This window comes from Oncorhynchus clarkii, chromosome 19, assembly GCF_045791955.1.
Source record: "Oncorhynchus clarkii lewisi isolate Uvic-CL-2024 chromosome 19, UVic_Ocla_1.0, whole genome shotgun sequence".
In the NCBI taxonomy this organism is placed as follows: domain Eukaryota; kingdom Metazoa; phylum Chordata; class Actinopteri; order Salmoniformes; family Salmonidae; genus Oncorhynchus; species Oncorhynchus clarkii.
The window spans coordinates 59228097-59245625 of record NC_092165.1 but is presented as its reverse complement, the minus strand read 5'-3'; the positions used below and the strand labels follow the sequence as shown (position 1 = coordinate 59245625).

At 43.1% G+C, this 17529-nt stretch overlaps 1 protein-coding gene across 1 annotated transcript in view; it reads left to right on the top strand.

Annotated features, from left to right (window-relative positions):
- The first annotated feature begins 581 nt into the window (after positions 1–581).
- The window catches only part of LOC139374378 (ALK and LTK ligand 2b), a 19586-nt gene continuing 2638 nt past the window's right edge, over positions 582–17529 (top strand). Inside the window, exons 1-5 of the mRNA XM_071115426.1 lie at positions 582–1004; positions 7201–7534; positions 9677–9730; positions 9902–9982; positions 17398–17471. Of these exons, the coding sequence (XP_070971527.1) occupies positions 7255–7534; positions 9677–9730; positions 9902–9982; positions 17398–17462 (480 nt within the window). The 5' untranslated portion in view covers positions 582–1004; positions 7201–7254 and the 3' untranslated portion in view covers positions 17463–17471. The remainder of the gene's footprint in view (positions 1005–7200; positions 7535–9676; positions 9731–9901; positions 9983–17397; positions 17472–17529) is intronic.

Here is a 17529-nt window from a genome sequence, read left to right as displayed (position 1 = left end):
GAGAGCATTTGGAGTGGTTGTGAGAGTTTATGCGAGAGCGCTCGTGTATGTGTGTCTCCAGAAATACACAAACCACCCTGCTTCAGTAATCAAATTAATGTCGGGGATTTCCTGTCCTCTGGCGGACAATATGTGATTAAACGGAAATCGATCGAGGAGGAACTTCGCGGGAGCAGGATTTATACAACATTTTAGTGTTAACCCTAACGCTGCTCCTGTCCCATTCGGGGACACTGTTGAACGGGAGAAAGTTTCGACCTTACTATATTACTAACAATCATTCTCCGGCTCTGTCGACTGAGAGGAGAAAAATAGGAGAGGAATATAACGTTTTTTTCCAAACCGAGAGCACTGAGAGAACTGCATGGGGCGACCGGGGCCAGGGCTCGTTATCGATCCGGTGTAAATATGACGTCTGTGTTCGGTTATGCTCCCGTCTTGAACGCTGTTCTGATCGAAGACAACCCGGGATAATAGATAAATACTCCGGGGACTTCACCACACACACACACACACACACACAAAGTGCGCGGCAGTGGCACGCACGGTGAGCCAGCCAGCATGTAGCGGAGGAGCTCACGACACACCGGGCAGCCGACTTCATCAGCAGGAGATGAGGTCTAGAGTTATTAAAAAAGTTGCATCAGTCGTTAATTTATCCACCCACTCTACTCCGTCGCCACCTTCAACAGAGAAGCACCAGATATAAATCATCGTACGGGACTGGGAACTACAACAACTGAATTTAGGACACGCGGCGCACGCCTGTCCGGACAAAAAGTTGCGGTGGAGCATCCGAGATAGGGGATACGTATTTGGAGAGAGGCAAAGGACGCACGGCACGGCGAAGACAAGCTGTGTGTGTAGTTAGGAGTGTGTATTGGAGTGTGTGTGTGTGTGTGTTGTGTGTAGCTGAAGCGATTAAAGGGCGTTTAATCCTGGAACACGTAGCACCAACAGATTGGCTTCTGTTCACCTGGTACCCGCGAGACAACACAACTCAGGTAACTATAAACCTATTATATTACCGGTCCTGTTCCTATTCCAACCCTGAGTGTCTGTCTGTTGTTCATAGTTAGAACACAAGTTAAAGTCGAAGTCATAGTGTCTCAAACGGGGCTGTCCTTTTTACGCAGCAGCTTTAGTTACCCAAGTGGCCAACTGTCGGCAGCCCTCACGGGTCATAGCAGTAGTCTGGTGTTAGTACCACGGATCAGACAGGGACAGGGGGACATTGAAATAACGTTCCCTCTCGTGTGTGTGCGTGCATGCATGTGTGTGTCGGTGTGTGTGTGTTTCAAAGACAGAGAGAGAGACCTTTGATCAGGTAGTTCAGGCAGGGAACCACATACTACTTTCTACTGATTCCTGTCTGTTTGGAAGTTTCCTATGTACTGATGACAACAGAGGAGACAGATAACTGATGAGAGTATAGAGGAGACAGACAACCGATGAGACTATAGAGGAGACAGACAACTGATGAGACTATAGAGACAGATAACTGATGAGACTAGAGAGACTGATAACTGATGAGACTACAGAGGAGACAGATAACTGATGAGACTAGAGAGACAGATAACTGATGAGGCTAGAGAGACAGATAACTGATGAGGCTAGAGAGGAGACAGATAACTGATGAGGCTAGAGAGGAGACAGATAACTGAAGAGGCTAGAGAGACAGATAACTGATGAGGCTAGAGAGACAGATAACTGATGAGGCTAGAGAGACAGATAACTGATGAGGCTAGAGAGACAGATAACTGATGAGACTATAGAGGAGACAGATAACTGATGAGGCTAGAGAGACAGATAACTGATGAGGCTAGAGAGACAGATAACTGATGAGGCTGGAGAGACAGATAACTGATAAGGCTAGAGAGACAGATAACTGATGAGGCTAGAGAGACAGATAACTGATGAGGCTAGAGAGACAGATAACTGATGAGGCTAGAGAGACAGATAACTGATAAGGCTAGAGAGACAGATAACTGATGAGGCTAGAGAGACAGATAACTGATACGGCTAGAGAGACAGATAACTGATGAGGCTAGAGAGACAGATAACTGATGAGGCTAGAGAGACAGATAACTGATGAGACTATAGAGACAGACAACTGATCAAACTATAGAGGAGACAGACAACTGATGAGACTAGAGAGGAGTCAGATAACTGATGAGACTAGAGAGACAGATAACTGATGAGACTATAGAGGAGAGACAATTGATGAAACTATAGAGGAGACAGACAACTGATGAGACTATAGAGGAGACAGACAACCGATGAAACTATAGAGGAGACAGACAACTGATGAAACCATAGAGGAGACAGATAACTGATGAAACCATAGAGGAGACAGACAACTGATGAAACCATAGAGGAGACAGACAACCGATGAAACTATAGAAGAGACAGACAACCGATGAAACTATAGAGGAGACAGACAACTGATGAAACCATAGAGGAGACAGACAACTGATGAAACCATAGAGGAGACAGATAACTGAGCTACATCACAGACAGTATTGGACATGTACCATTGAATGCCTACTGTTCTGACTGTGTGTGTGTGTGTGTGTGTGTCTTATTCACTTCTCATCAATAAACGTAGCTTAAAGTACTTCAAAATAAGTATTCGGTACGTGGCTGTGTTTAAGAGAGACTGCATTATGATTGCATGACTAATATGGCGTCCTAATGACTAACTGACTAATATAATAGTAATTATAATAATATGTGTGTGACTTCAGAGTGCTCACTGTGAAATGGCTTGTGGTCCAGAATTCAACAAGTCTCTTTTCAGTTTAACCCTTTAGGCTACAAACCTCTGATGACATTTCACACACGTAAACACAAACAAACAAATGCACACACACACACACACACTACAAAATTGTTGATTTAGCATGTGTAACTGCGATTCTAATCAGTACAGTGAACCATTGTAGCCAGTACGTAATGGTCCATCTAACCTCCTGAGGTGGAAACTGAGCTGCGCCTCCTGACCTCCTGCCAAATGTATGACCATATAAAGAATTTGAAAACAAGTCCAATTTTGATAAACTCCCATATCTATTGGGTGAAATACCACAGTGTGCCATCACAGCAGCAAGATTTGAGGCCTGTTGCCACAAGAAAAGGGCAACCAGTGAAGAAAAACACCATTGTAAATACAACCCACATTTATGCTTATTTATTTTCCTTTTTAATATTTGATATTTGCACATCATTACAACACTGTATATAGACATAATATGACATTTGAAATGTCTTTATTGTCATTGTTTATTTCACTTTTGTGTCCTATCTATTTCACTTGCTTTGACAATGAAAACATGTGTTTTCCATGCTAATAAAGCCCCTTACAATGACATGGAATTGAAATTGAGAGAGAGAGACAGCAGCACCTAGATCTTATGCACAGATTCTGTCAGACCTGGGCCCTGACAGTAAATCTCAGTAAGACCAAAATAATGGTGTTCCAAAAAAGGTCCAGTCACCAGGACCACAAATACAAATTCCATCTAGACACTGTTGCCCTAGAGCACACAAAAAACTATACATACCTCGGCCTAAACATCAGCGCCACAGGTAACTTCCACAAAGCTGTGAACGATCTGAGAGACAAGGCAAGAAGGGCATTCTATGCCATCAAAAGGAACATAAATTTCAACATACCAATTAGGATTTGGCTAAAAATACTTGAATCAGTCATAGAGCCCATTGCCCTTTATGGTTGTGAGGTCTGGGGTCCGCTCACCAACCAAGACTTCACAAAATGGGACAAACACCAAATTGAGACTCTGCACGCAGAATTCTGAAAAAATATCCTCCGTGTACAACGTAGAACACCAAATAATGCAGAGCAGAATTAGGCCGATACCCACTAATTATCAAAATCCAGAAAAGAGCCGTTAAATTCTATAACCACCTAAAAGGAAGAGATTCCCAAACCTTCCACAACAACGCCATCACCTACAGAAAGATGAACCTGGAGAAGAGTCCCCTAAGCAAGCTGGTCCTGGGGCTCTGTTCACAAACACAAACACACCCTACAGAGCCCCAGGACAGCAGCACAATTAGACCCAACCAAATCATGAGAAAACAAAAAGATAATTACTTGACACATTGGAAAGAATTAACAAAAAAACAGAGCAAACTAGAATGCTATTTGGCCCTACACAGAGAGTACACAGCGGCAGAATACCTGACCACTGTGACTGACCCAAAATTAAGGAAAGCTTTGACTATGTACAGACTCAGTGAGCATAGCCTTGCTATTGAGAAAGGCCGCCGTAGGCAGACATGGCTCTCAAGAGAAGACAGGCTATGTGCTCACTGCCCACAAAATGAGGTGGAAACTGAGCTGCACTTCCTAACCTCCTGCCCAATGTATGACCATATTAGAGAGACATATTTCCTTCAGATTACACAGATCCACAAAGAATTTGAAAACAAATCCAATTTTGATAAACTCCAATATCTACTGGGTGAAATTCCACAGTGTGCCATCACAGCAGCAAGATTTGTGACCTGTTGCCACGAGAAAAGGGCAACCAGTGAAGAACACACACCATTGTAAATACAACCCATATTTATGCTTATTTATTTTATCTTGTGTCCTTTACCATGTGTACATTGTTAAAACACTGTATATATATAATATGACATTTGTAATGTCTTTATTGTTTTGAAACTTCTGTATGTGTAATGTTTACTGTTAATTTTTATTGTTTATTTCACTTAATATATTCACTTTATATATTATCTACCTCACTTGCTTTGGCAATGTAAACACATGTTTCCCATGCCAATAAAGCCCTTGAATTGAAAAATTGAATTAAGAGAGAGACTGGGGTGGGAAGGGGGGGGGGGGGGTGTTAAGCAATGATACATCTAGAGGTAACTGCCAAAATAAATGAAACACTTGATTAAATGAGGGACACAAAGGATATTGAAAGCAAGTTGTTCCTGTGTGGTTCCCAAGTTAATTAAGCAATTAAGCAATAGCAGACACTTCTATGCCAAGAATCTATGCTAAGGCAAAGCTGTTCTGGCTGTCAGGAGGGTATGTTAGGTTATAGGACCCTTGGAATGTGAATTCTGAGATACTGCCAAGTAAAAGACTTCACATTCTCTCTGTTTCTCTGTTTCTGTCTCTCTCTCTTTCTGTCTCTCTCTGTTTCTCTCTCTCTCTGTTTCTCTCTATTTCTCTCTCTCTCTCTCTCTCTCTCTCTGTCGCTCTCTCTATTTCTCTCTGTCTCTCTCTGTCTCTCTGTCTCTCTCTCTCTCTCTGTCTGCTTCTCTCTCTGTCTCTCTCTCTCTCTATTTCGCTCTCTCTCTCTCTCTATTTCTCTCTCTCTCTCTGCCTCTCTCTCTCTTTCTCTCTCTGTCTCTCTCTCTCTCTCTCTCTCTGTCTGCCTCTCTCTCTCTCTCTCTCTGTCTCTCTCTCTGTCTCTCTCTCTCTCTCTCTCTCTCTGTCTGCCTCTCTCTCTCTGTCTATCTCTCTCTGTCTCTCTCTCTGTCTCTCTCTCTCTCTCTATTTATCTCTCTCTCTCTCTCTCTCTCTATTTCTCTCTCTCTCTCTGCCTCTCTCTCTCTCTCTGTCTCTCTCTCTCTCTCTCTCTCTATTTCTCTCTCTCTCTCTGCCTCTCTCTCTCTCTCTCTCTCTCTCTCTGTCTCTCTCTCTCTCTCTCTCACTCTGGATTAGAGCGGGATTCACAAACTTGGTGATTTGAGTGAGGTTGGGTGGATGTCATCATGTGTCATAACAGTGGTGTCCTCTATCATGTCTTCCGCGGGGTGCTGCGTTGGGTTCTAAAGGGGGGCGTTGCTGCACTGCTGTTACTCTTTCAAGTAGCTACTGGGAGTGTAGGATGAGGAGCCAGTGTTAGGTAGGAGGAGACAGTGTTAGGTAGGAGGAGACAGTGTTAGGTAGGAGGAGACAGTGTTAGGTAGGAGGAGACAGTGTTAGGTAGGAGGAGACAGTGTTAGGTAGGAGGAAGCAGTGTTTGGTACAGTGTTAGGTAGGAGGAGCCAGTGTTAGGTAGGAGGAGCCAGTGTTAGATAGGAGGAGACAGTGTTAGGTAGGAGGAGCCAGTGTTAGGTAGGAGGAGCCAGTGTTAGGTAGGAGGAGCCAGTGTTTGGTAGGAGGGGACAGTGTTAGGTAGGAGGAGCCAGTGTTAGGTAGGAGGAGACAGTGTTTGGTAGGAGGGGAGAGTGTTAGGTAGGAGGAGACAGTGTTAGGTAGGAGGAAGCAGTGTTTGGTACAGTGTTAGGTAGGAGGAGCCAGTGTTAGGTAGGAGGAGCCAGTGTTAGGTAGGAGGAGACAGTGTTAGGTAGGAGGAGCCAGTGTTAGGTAGGAGGAGCCAGTGTTAGGTAGGAGGAGCCAGTGTTTGGTAGGAGGGGACAGTGTTAGGTAGGAGGAGCCAGTGTTAGGTAGGAGGAGACAGTGTTAGGTAGGAGGAGCCAGTGTTTGGTAGGAGGGGACAGTGTTAGGTAGGAGGAGCCAGTGTTAGGTAGGAGGAGACAGTGTTAGGTAGGAGGGGCCAGTGTTAGGTAGGAGGAGCCAGTGTTAGGTAGGAGGAGCCAGTGTTTGGTAGGAGGGGACAGTGTTAGGTAGGAGGAGCCAGTGTTAGGTAGGAGGAGACAGTGTTAGGTAGGAGGAGACAGTGTTTGGTAGGAGGAGCCAGTGTTAGGTAGGAGGAGCCAGTGTTAGGTAGGAGGAGCCAGTGTTAGGTAGGAGGAGCCAGTGTTAGGTAGGAGGAGCCAGTGTTAGGTAGGAGGAGCCAGTGTTAGGTAGGAGGAGCCAGTGTTAGGTAGGAGGAGCCAGTGTTTGGTAGGAGGGGACAGTGTTAGGTAAGAGGAGACAGTGTTAGGTAGGAGGGGAAAGTGTTAGGTAGGAGGGGACAGTGTTAGGTAGGAGGAGACAGTGTTAGGTAGGAGGAGACAGTGTTTGGTAGGAGGGGAGAGTGTTAGGTAGGAGGGGACAGTGTTAGGTAGGAGGGGACAGTGTTAGGTAAGAGGAGACAGTGTTTGGTAGGAGGGGAGAGTGTTAGGTAGGAGGAGACAGTGTTTGGTAGGAGGGGAGAGTGTTAGGTAGGAGAACATCTGTCTCTGATATCTAAAGTCAACTGTTGTTCATGGAGTAACACCAAATTAGCTTGTCTGTATGCTAAATGCTGAGCCTGTGTTTGTTTACAGTGTAGAGGGAGGAGCCTCAACGCAGGGAAGGCGTGGTCCCGGGGGGTAGGAGCGATGAGTTCGCTGCGTATCCCTGTCCTACTGGCGATGCTGGTCCTCCTGCTGACCGCTGGATTCTGCAAACAGAGCTCTGTGCACGTGACCCCGGGGGCGAGCACAGGGGCGCGCACGGACGGACGCAACCTCCTGGAGCTCATCATGGACAAGGTGCGTCTGACGCGTCAGCAGCAGGACGAGGTACACGTGCGCTACCCCGCCAAAAAACAGGAGTTCACCTTGGAGACCAAGGAGAGGAATGAAGTGAACAAGTCTCATCACGGAGAACACATCATAGGTCAGTCATTAACCATTAGTAACACATCTCACCATGGAGACAACATCATAGGTCAGTCATTAACCATTAGTAACAACATCATAGGTCAGTCATTAACCATTAGGAACACATCTCACCATGGAGACTACATCATAGGTCAGTCATTAACCATTAGTAACACATCTCACCATAGAGACAACATCATAGGTCAGTCATTAACCATTAGTAACACATCTCACCATGGAGACAACATCATAGGTCAGTCATTAACCATTAGTAACAACATCATAGGTCAGTCATTAACCATTAGTAACACATCTCACCATGGAGACAACATCATAGGTCAGTCATTAACCATTAGTAACAACATCATAGGTCAGTCATTAACCATTAGTAACACATCTCACCATGGAGACAACATCATAGGTCAGTCATTAACCATTAGTAACACATCTCACCATTAGTAACAACATCATAGGTCAGTCATTAACCATTAGTAACACATCTCACCATGGAGACAACATCATAGGTCAGTCATTAACCATTAGTAACAACATCATAGGTCAGTCATTAACCATTAGTAACACATCTCACCATGGAGACAACATCATAGGTCAGTCATTAACCATTAGTAACACATCTCACCATGGAGACTACATCATAGGTCAGTCATTAACCATTAGTAACACATCTCACCATTAGTAACAACATCATAGGTCAGTCATTAACCATTAGTAACACATCTCACCATGGAGACAACATCATAGGTCAGTCATTAACCATTAGTAACAACATCATAGGTCAGTCATTAACCATTAGTAACACATCTCACCATGGAGACAACATCATAGGTCAGTCATTAACCATTAGTAACAACATCATAGGTCAGTCATTAACCATTAGTAACACATCTCACCATGGAGACAACATCATAGGTCAGTCATTAACCATTATTAACACATCTCACCATTAGTAACAACATCATAGGTCAGTCATTAACCATTAGTAACACATCTCACCATGGAGACAACATCATAGGTCAGTCATTAACCATTAGTAACACATCTCACCATTAGTAACAACATCATAGGTCAGTCATTAACCATTAGTAACACATCTCACCATGGAGACAACATCATAGGTCAGTCATTAACCATTAGTAACAACATCATAGGTCAGTCATTAACCATTAGTAACACATCTCACCATGGAGACAACATCATAGGTCAGTCATTAACCATTAGTAACAACATCATAGGTCAGTCATTAACCATTAGTAACACATCTCACCATGGAGACAACATCATAGGTCAGTCATTAACCATTAGTAACACATCTCACCATTAGTAACAACATCATAGGTCAGTCATTAACCATTAGTAACACATCTCACCATGGAGACAACATCATAGGTCAGTCATTAACCATTAGTAACAACATCATAGGTCAGTCATTAACCATTAGTAACACATCTCACCATAGAGACTACATCATAGGTCAGTCATTAACCATTAGTAACACATCTCACCATGGAGACAACATCATAGGTCAGTCATTAACCATTAGTAACAACATCATAGGTCAGTCATTAACCATTAGTAACACATCTCACCATAGAGACAACATCATAGGTCAGTCATTAACCATTAGTAACACATCTCACCATGGAGACAACATCATAGGTCAGTCATTAACCATTAGCAACAACATCATAGGTCAGTCATTAACCATTAGTAACACATCTCACCATGGAGACAACATCATAGTTAAGCTGGATACCTGCTACTATTGACCCTTTAAAAAGAATAAATACGTATAATTTTCCCTCTCAATTGTTGTATTTTGATCTGCTGTGTGAATCCCCCCTTCTTTCTCATGTTTTGTTGATGTGGTAATCATGTTGCTGCTATCTCTTGTTTGATGTGGTAATCACGTTTATGCTATCTCTTGTTTGATGTGGTAATCATGTTGCTGCTATCTCTTGTTTGATGTGGTAATCACGTTTATGCTATCTCTTGTTTGATGTGGTAATCACGTTGCTGCTATCTCTTGTTTGATGTGATAATCACGTTGCTGCTATCTCGTTTGACTGACACTGGTAAAAACACCCAATCAAAAACACACTTTTTTTTCAAAATTGTGTTTATTTCCTGTTCTCGACAGAGGTGTTCCCCAGAGACCTGAGGCAAAAGGATAAGTTCCTCAAACACCTAACAGGTCAGACACTACTGCTTCTGTGTGTGTGTGTGTGTGTGTGTGTGTGTGTGTGTGTGTGTGTGTGTGTGTGTGTGTGTGTGTGTGTGTGTGTGTGTGTGTGTGTGTGTGTGTGTGTGTGTGTGTGTGTGGTCACCAGTGTAACTTCTGTCTGTGTCTCTGTGTGTCTCTCAGGTCCACTATACTTTAACCCAAAGTGTAGGAAACATTTCTATAGACTATACCACAACACCAGAGACTGTACCATCCCTGCCTGTGAGTATTAATGGCGGAAATATACACACACACACACACACACACACACACACACACACACACGGAAGATAGTAAGGGGAAGCCAGATATGTCTCTACAGCCAAGCGTATTGCCTCTATCATAGTCATTACTCTCATATACTTATAGGGTTGCAAAATAACTTTTTCTTGAAATCGTGGTTCCTGAAAAAAGCAGGAAATCCGGAATCCATCAACCAGGATTTCTGGAAAACTTGGGAATTTTTGAAAAGTTATTTTTACAACTCTAAGCTGATATCATCTTGTGACATATCTTGTTTGCCCATTGACTAAACAGATATCAGAATGGCAACTACATACAGTAGCAGGGTTTGGACACACCTACTCATTCAAGGATTTTTCTTTATTTAAAAAATGTTCTGCATTGTAGAATAACAGTGAAAGACAACACAACTATGAAATAACACATATAGATTCATCTAGTAACCGAAAAAAGTGTTAAACAAATCAAAATTAATTTTAGATTTTTAGATTTTTCAAAGTAGCCACCCTTTGCCTTGATGACAGCTTGCACACTCTTGGCATTATCTCAACCAGCTTCACCTGTAATGTTTTTCCAACAGTTTGGAAGGAGTTCGAACATATGCTGAGCACTAGTTGTCTGCTTTTCCTTCACTCTGCGGTCCAACTCATTATAAACCATCTCAATTGGGTTGAGATTGGGGTGATTGTTGAGGTCAGGTCATCTGATGCAGCACTCCATCACTCTCCTTCTCGGTCAAATAGCCCTTACACAGTCTGGAGTTATGTTTAGGGTCCTTGTCCTGTTGAAAAATAAATGATAGTCCCACTTAGCGCAAACCAGATGGGATGGCTTATCACTGCAGAATGCTATGGTAACCATACTGGTTAAGTGTGCCTTGAATTCTAAATAAATCACTAACAGTGTCACCAACGAAGCACCCCCACACCATCACACCTCCTCCTCCATGCTTCACGGTAGGAAAGACACATGCGGAGATCATCCGTTCACCTACTCTGCATCTCACATAGACACGGCAGTTGGAACCAAACATTTCAAATTTGGACTCATCAGACCAAAGGACAGATTTCCAACGGTCTAATGTCCATTGCTCAAGTCTTTTCTTCTTGTTAGTGTCCTTTAGTTGTAACGATCGTCGTAGGTGGAAGAAGGAGTAGACCAAAACGCAGCGTGGTAAGTGTTCATGTTGGAAATTTAATCGAAACTGAACACTAAACAAAATAACAACGAGGAATAACGAGAACAAAACAGTTCTGTCAGGTGAAGCACACAAAACAAAAAACAACTACCCACAACTCAAGGGCGAAACCAGGCTGCCTAAGTATGGTTCTCAATCAGAGACAACGATTGACAGCTGCCTCTGCTTGGGAACCATATCAGGCCAAACACATAGAAATACAAACATAGAACAAAACATAGAATGCCCACCCCAACTCACGCCCTGACCAACCTAAAATAGAGACATAAGAAAAGGAACTAAGGTCAGGACGTGACATTAGTAGTGGTTTCTTTGAAGCAATTTGACCATGAAGGCCTGATTCATGCAGTCTCCTCTAAACAGTTGATGTTGAGATGTGTCTGTTACTTGAACTCTGTGATGCATTTATTTGGGCTGAAATTTCTGAGGCTGGTAACTCTAATGAATTTATCCTCTGCAGCATAGGTAACTCAGGGTCTTCCATTCCTGTGGTGGTCCTCATGAGAGCCAGTTTCATCATAGCGCTGGATGTTTTTTGCGACTGCACTTGAAGAAACTTTCAAAGTTCTTGAAATGTTCCGTATTGACTGACCATCATGTCGTAAAGTATTGATGGACTGTCGTTTCTCTTTGCTTATTTGAGCTGTTCTTGCCATAATATGGACTTGGTATTTTACCAAATAGGGCTGTCTTCTGTACGCCCCCCAACCCCCCCTCACTTGTTACTACACATCTGATTGGCTCAAACTCATTAAGGAAATAAATTCCACAAATGAACTTTTAACAAGGCACACCTGTTAATTGAAATGTATTCCAGGTGACTACCTCATGAAACTGGTTGAGAGAGAATGCTAAGAATTCACAAAGCTGTCATCAAGGCAAAGGGTGGCTATTTTGAAGAATCTCAAATATAACATATATTTTGATTAGTTTTGGTTTACTACACGATTCCATAAGTGTTATTTCATGTCTTCACTATTATTTAATGTATAAAATACTAAAAATAAAGAAAAGCCCTTGAATGAGTAGGTGTTTCCAAACTTTTGACTGGTACTGTATATACTCTGAGTTTTTCAAACATTAGGAACACCTTTCATGAACCCCCTCCTTCCCCAACGCCCTCAAAACAGCTTCAACTTGTCGGGTCATGGACTCTACAAGGTGTCGAAAGCGTTCCACTGGGATGGTGGACCAGGTTAGCTCCATTCAAATCAAACTTTATTTGTCACATGCCGAAAAATACAACAGGTGTAGTAGACCTTACAGTGAAATACTTACTGACAAGTTCTTAACCAACAATGCAGTTCAAGAAAGAGTTAAGAAAATATTTACCAAATTAACTAAAGTAAAAAATTATAAAAAGTAACACAATAAAATCACAATAACGAGGCTATATACAGGGGGTACAGAGTCAATGTGCGGGGGTACAGGTTAGTCGAGGTAATTTGTACATGTAGGTAGGGGTGAAGTGACAATGAGTAGATAATAATCAGCGAGTAGTAGCAGTGTAAAAGCAAATGGGGGAGGGGTGGGGTGTCAATGTAAATAGTCTAGGTAGCCATTTTATTAATTGTTCAGGAGTCATATGGCTTAGGGGTAGAAGCTGTTATGGAGCCTTTTGGTCCTAGACTTGAGACTCCACTACTGCTTGCCGTGCGGTAGCAGAGACAACAATCTATGATACCGCCTAGTATAGATGTCCTGGATGGCAGGAAGCTTGAACTTTTTGAGGATCTGGGCGCCCATGCCAAATCTTTTCAGTCTCCTGAGGGGGAAAAGGTGTTGTAGTGCTCTCTTCACAACTATCTTGGTGTGTTGGGACCATGATAGTTTGTTTGTGATGTGGACACCAAGGAACTTGAAACTCTCAAATTGCTCCACTACAGCCCCATCGATGTTATTGGGGGCCTGTTTGGACCCCCTTTTCCTGTAGGTCACGATCAGCTCCTTTGTCTTGCTCACATTGAGGGAGAGGATGTTGTCCTGGCACCACACTGCCAGGTCTCTGACCTCCTCCCTATAGGCTGTATCATCGTTAAAAGTAATCAGGCCTTCCACTGTTGTGTCGTCAACAAATTTAATGGTGGTGTTGGAGTCGTGTTTGGCCACACAGTTGTGGGTGAACAGGGAGTACAGGAAGGGACTAAGCACGCACCCCTGAGGGGCCCCAGTGTTGAGGATCAGCGTGACAGACGTGTTGTTGCCTACCCTCACCACCTCGGGGCGGCCCGTCAAGAAGTCCAGGATTCAGTTGCAGAGGGAGGTATTTAGTCCCAGGGTCCTTAGCTTAGTGATGAGCTTTGTGGGCACTATGGTGTGGATCGCTGAGCTGTAGTCAAAGAACAGCATTCTGACATAGGTGTTCCTTTTGTCCAGGTGGGAAAGGGCAGTGTGGAGTGCGATTGAAATGACGTCATCTGTGGATCTGTTGGGGCGGTATGCAAATTGGAGTGGGTCTAGGGTATCCGGGATGATGCAGTTGATGTGTGCCATGACCAGCCTTTCAAAGCTCTACCTGAGTGAGTGCTATGAGGCGGTAATCATTTAGGTATGTTACCTTCGCTTACTTGGGCAGAAGGATTATGGCGGTCTGCTAGAAACATGAAGGTATTACAGACTCTGTCAGGGTGAGTTTGAAAATGTAAATGAAGACACCTGCCAGTTTGTCCGTGCATACTTTGAGTACACGTCCTGGTAATCTGTCTGGCCCCGCAGCTTTGTGAATGTTGACCAGTTTAAAGGTCTTGCTCACATCGGCTACCGAGAGCATTATCATACAGTCATCTAGAACAGCTGGTGCTCTCATGCATGCTTCAGTGTTGCTTGCCTCGAAAAGTGCATAAAAGGCATTTAGCTCGTCTGGTAGGCTCTCATCACTGGGCAGCTCATGGCTGGGTTTCCCTTTGTAGTCCATAATAGTTTTCAAGCCCTACCACTTCTGACGAACATCAGAGCCGGTCTAGAAGGATTCGATCTTAATCCTGAATTTACACTTTGCCTGTTTGATGGTTCGTATGATGGCATAGCGGGATTTCTTATAAGCATCCGGATTAATGTCCCATTCCTTGAACGCGGCAACTCTAACCTTTAGCTTGATGCGGATGTTGCCTGTAATCCATGGCTTCTGGTTAGGATATGTACGTACGTTCACTGTGGGGACGACGTTGTCGATGCACTTACTGATAAAGCCAATGACGGAGAGGGTACACTCCTCAATGACATTGGATGAATCCCGGGAACATATTCCAGTCTGTGCAAAACAGTCCAGTAGCGTAGCATCCGCATCATCTGACCACTTCTGTATTGAACGAGTCACTGGTACTTCCTGCTTTAGTTTTTGCTTGTAATCAGGAATCAGGAGGATAGAAGTCTGGTCAGATTTGCCAAATGGAGGGTGAGGGAGAGCTTTGTACGTGTCTCTGTGTGTGGAGTAAAGGTGGTCTAGAGTTTTTTCTCCCCTCTGTTTGCACATGTGACATGCTGGAAGAAATGAGGTAAAAAGGATTCAAGTTTTCCTTCATTAAAGTCTCTGTTTGCCTGCATTAAAGTCCCTGGCCACTAGGAGTGCCGCTTCTAGATGAGCATTTTCCTGTTTGCTTGTGGCCTTATACAGCTCGTTGAGTGCGGTCTTAGTGCCAGCATCGGTTAGTGGTGGTAAATAAACAACTACGAAAAATATAGATGAAAACTCTCTTGGTAGATAGTGTGGTCTACAGTTTATCTTTAATATTAGACATCGCGCACCAGCTGCTATTGACAAATAGACACACACCCCCGCTCCTCGTTTTAGCAGATGTAGCTTCTCTGCCCTGCCGATGCATAATCCCGGTAGTTTTATATTATCCGTGTTTTCGTTCAGCCACGACTCGGTGAAACATAAGATATTACAGTTTTTCATGTCCCGTTGGTAGAATAGTCTTGATCGTATATCATCCATTTTGTTTTCCAATGACGTTGGCCAATAGAACGGATGGTAGTAGAGGTGTACTCACTCGCCTAAGAATTTTCCGAAGGAAGCCCAATGTCCGCCCGCTTTTTCTGCATCTTTTCTTCACGCAAATGACGGGGATTTGGGCCCGTTCCCGAGAAAGCAGTATATCCTTCGTGAACAAAAATCTTTATCCAGTTCGAAGTGAGTAATCGCTGTGATGATGTCCAGAAGTTATTTTTCGGTCCTAAAAGACAGTAGCAGCAACATTATGTACAAAATAAGTTAAAAAAAAAAAATAAAAAATTACAAACACGCAAAAACAAATAACAAAATAGCACAGTTGGTTAGGAGCATGTATACCATCAGCATGTATACCATCAGCATGTATACCATCAGCATGTATACCATCAGCATGTATACCATCAGCATGTATACCATCACCATCAGCATGTATACCATCAGCATGTATACCATCAGCATGTATACCATCAGCATGTATACCATCAGCATGTATACCATCACCATCAGCATGTATACCATCAGCATGTATAACATCACCATCAGCATGTATACCATCAGCATGTATACCATCACCATCAGCATGTATAACATCACCATCAGCATGTATACCATCAGCATGTATAACATCACCATCAGCATGTATACCATCAGCATGTATAACATCACCATCAGCATGTATACCATCAGCATGTATACCATCAGCATGTATACCATCACCATCAGCATGTATAACATCAGCATGTATAACATCACCATCAGCATGTATACCATCAGCATGTATAACATCACCATCAGCATGTATACCATCAGCATGTATACCATCAGCATGTATAACATCACCATCAGCATGTATACCATCAGCATGTATAACATCACCATCAGCATGTATACCATCAGCATGTATACCATCAGCATGTATAACATCAGCATGTATAACATCACCATCAGCATGTATACCATCAGCATGTATACCATCAGCATGTATAACATCACCATCAGCATGTATAACATCACCATCAGCATGTATACCATCAGCATGTATAACATCACCATCAGCATGTATACCATCAGCATGTATACCATCAGCATGTATAACATCACCATCAGCATGTATACCATCAGCATGTATAACATCACCATCAGCATGTATACCATCAGCATGTATACCATCAGCATGTATACCATCAGCATGTATACCATCAGCATGTATACCATCACCATCAGCATGTATACCATCAGCATGTATAACAGCAGCATGTATACCATCAGCATGTATACCATCACCATCAGCATGTATAACAGCAGCATGTATAACAGCAGCATGTATACCATCAGCATGTATACCATCACCATCAGCATGTATACCATCAGCATGTATAACAGCAGCATGTATAACATCACCATCAGCATGTATAACAGCAGCATGTATAACATCACCATCAGCATGTATAACAGCAGCATGTATGCCATCAGCATGTATACCATCAGCATGTATGCCATCAGCATGTATAACATCAGCATGTATAACAGCAGCATGTATACCATCGGCATGTATACCATCAGCATGTATACCATCAGCATGTATAACAGCAGCATGTATAACAGCAGCATGTATACCATCAGCATGTATACCATCAGCATGTATAACATCAGCATGTATACCATCAGCATGTATACCATCAGCATGTATAAACATCAGCATGTATAACAGCAGCCATCCCCTCCATCATTTGCTTCCAACAGTTGTGTCAAGTTGGCTGTATATTCTTTGGGTGGGTGGTCGTCCATTTTTGAAACACACGGGAAAACGATTGAGCATGAAAATCCCAGCAGTGTTGCAGTTCTTGACACAAACCGGTGCACCTGGCACCTACTACCACACCTCGTTCAAAGGGGACATACGTCTTTTGTCTTGACCATTCACCCTCTGAATGGCACACATACACAATGCATGTTTGAATTTTCTCAAAGTTTAACAATTCTTCTTTAATCTCATCCCCTTCATCTACACTGATTGAAGTGGATTTAAGAAGTGACTTCAATAAGGGATCATAGCCTCGATTCACCTGGTCTACGTCAGGGAAAGAGCAGGTGTTCCTAATGTTTTGTACACTCAGTTTATATGTCATTATTCTAAATTATAACAACGATGCATTCCAGCAATAACGACTTACTCTAACAATGTGTGAGTTACTCAAAACATTGTTGTTTGTAGACTGACCTGTGGTGTGTGTTGTTTTTCAGACTATAAGAGGTGTGCCCGTCTTCTTACCAGACTGGCAGGCAGTCAGAGGTGTACAGAGAGGTAGAATACCCTGGTAAGACTATGGATGATCACCTCACTTTCTCTATCTCTTCCTCTCTCTCCCCCTCCTT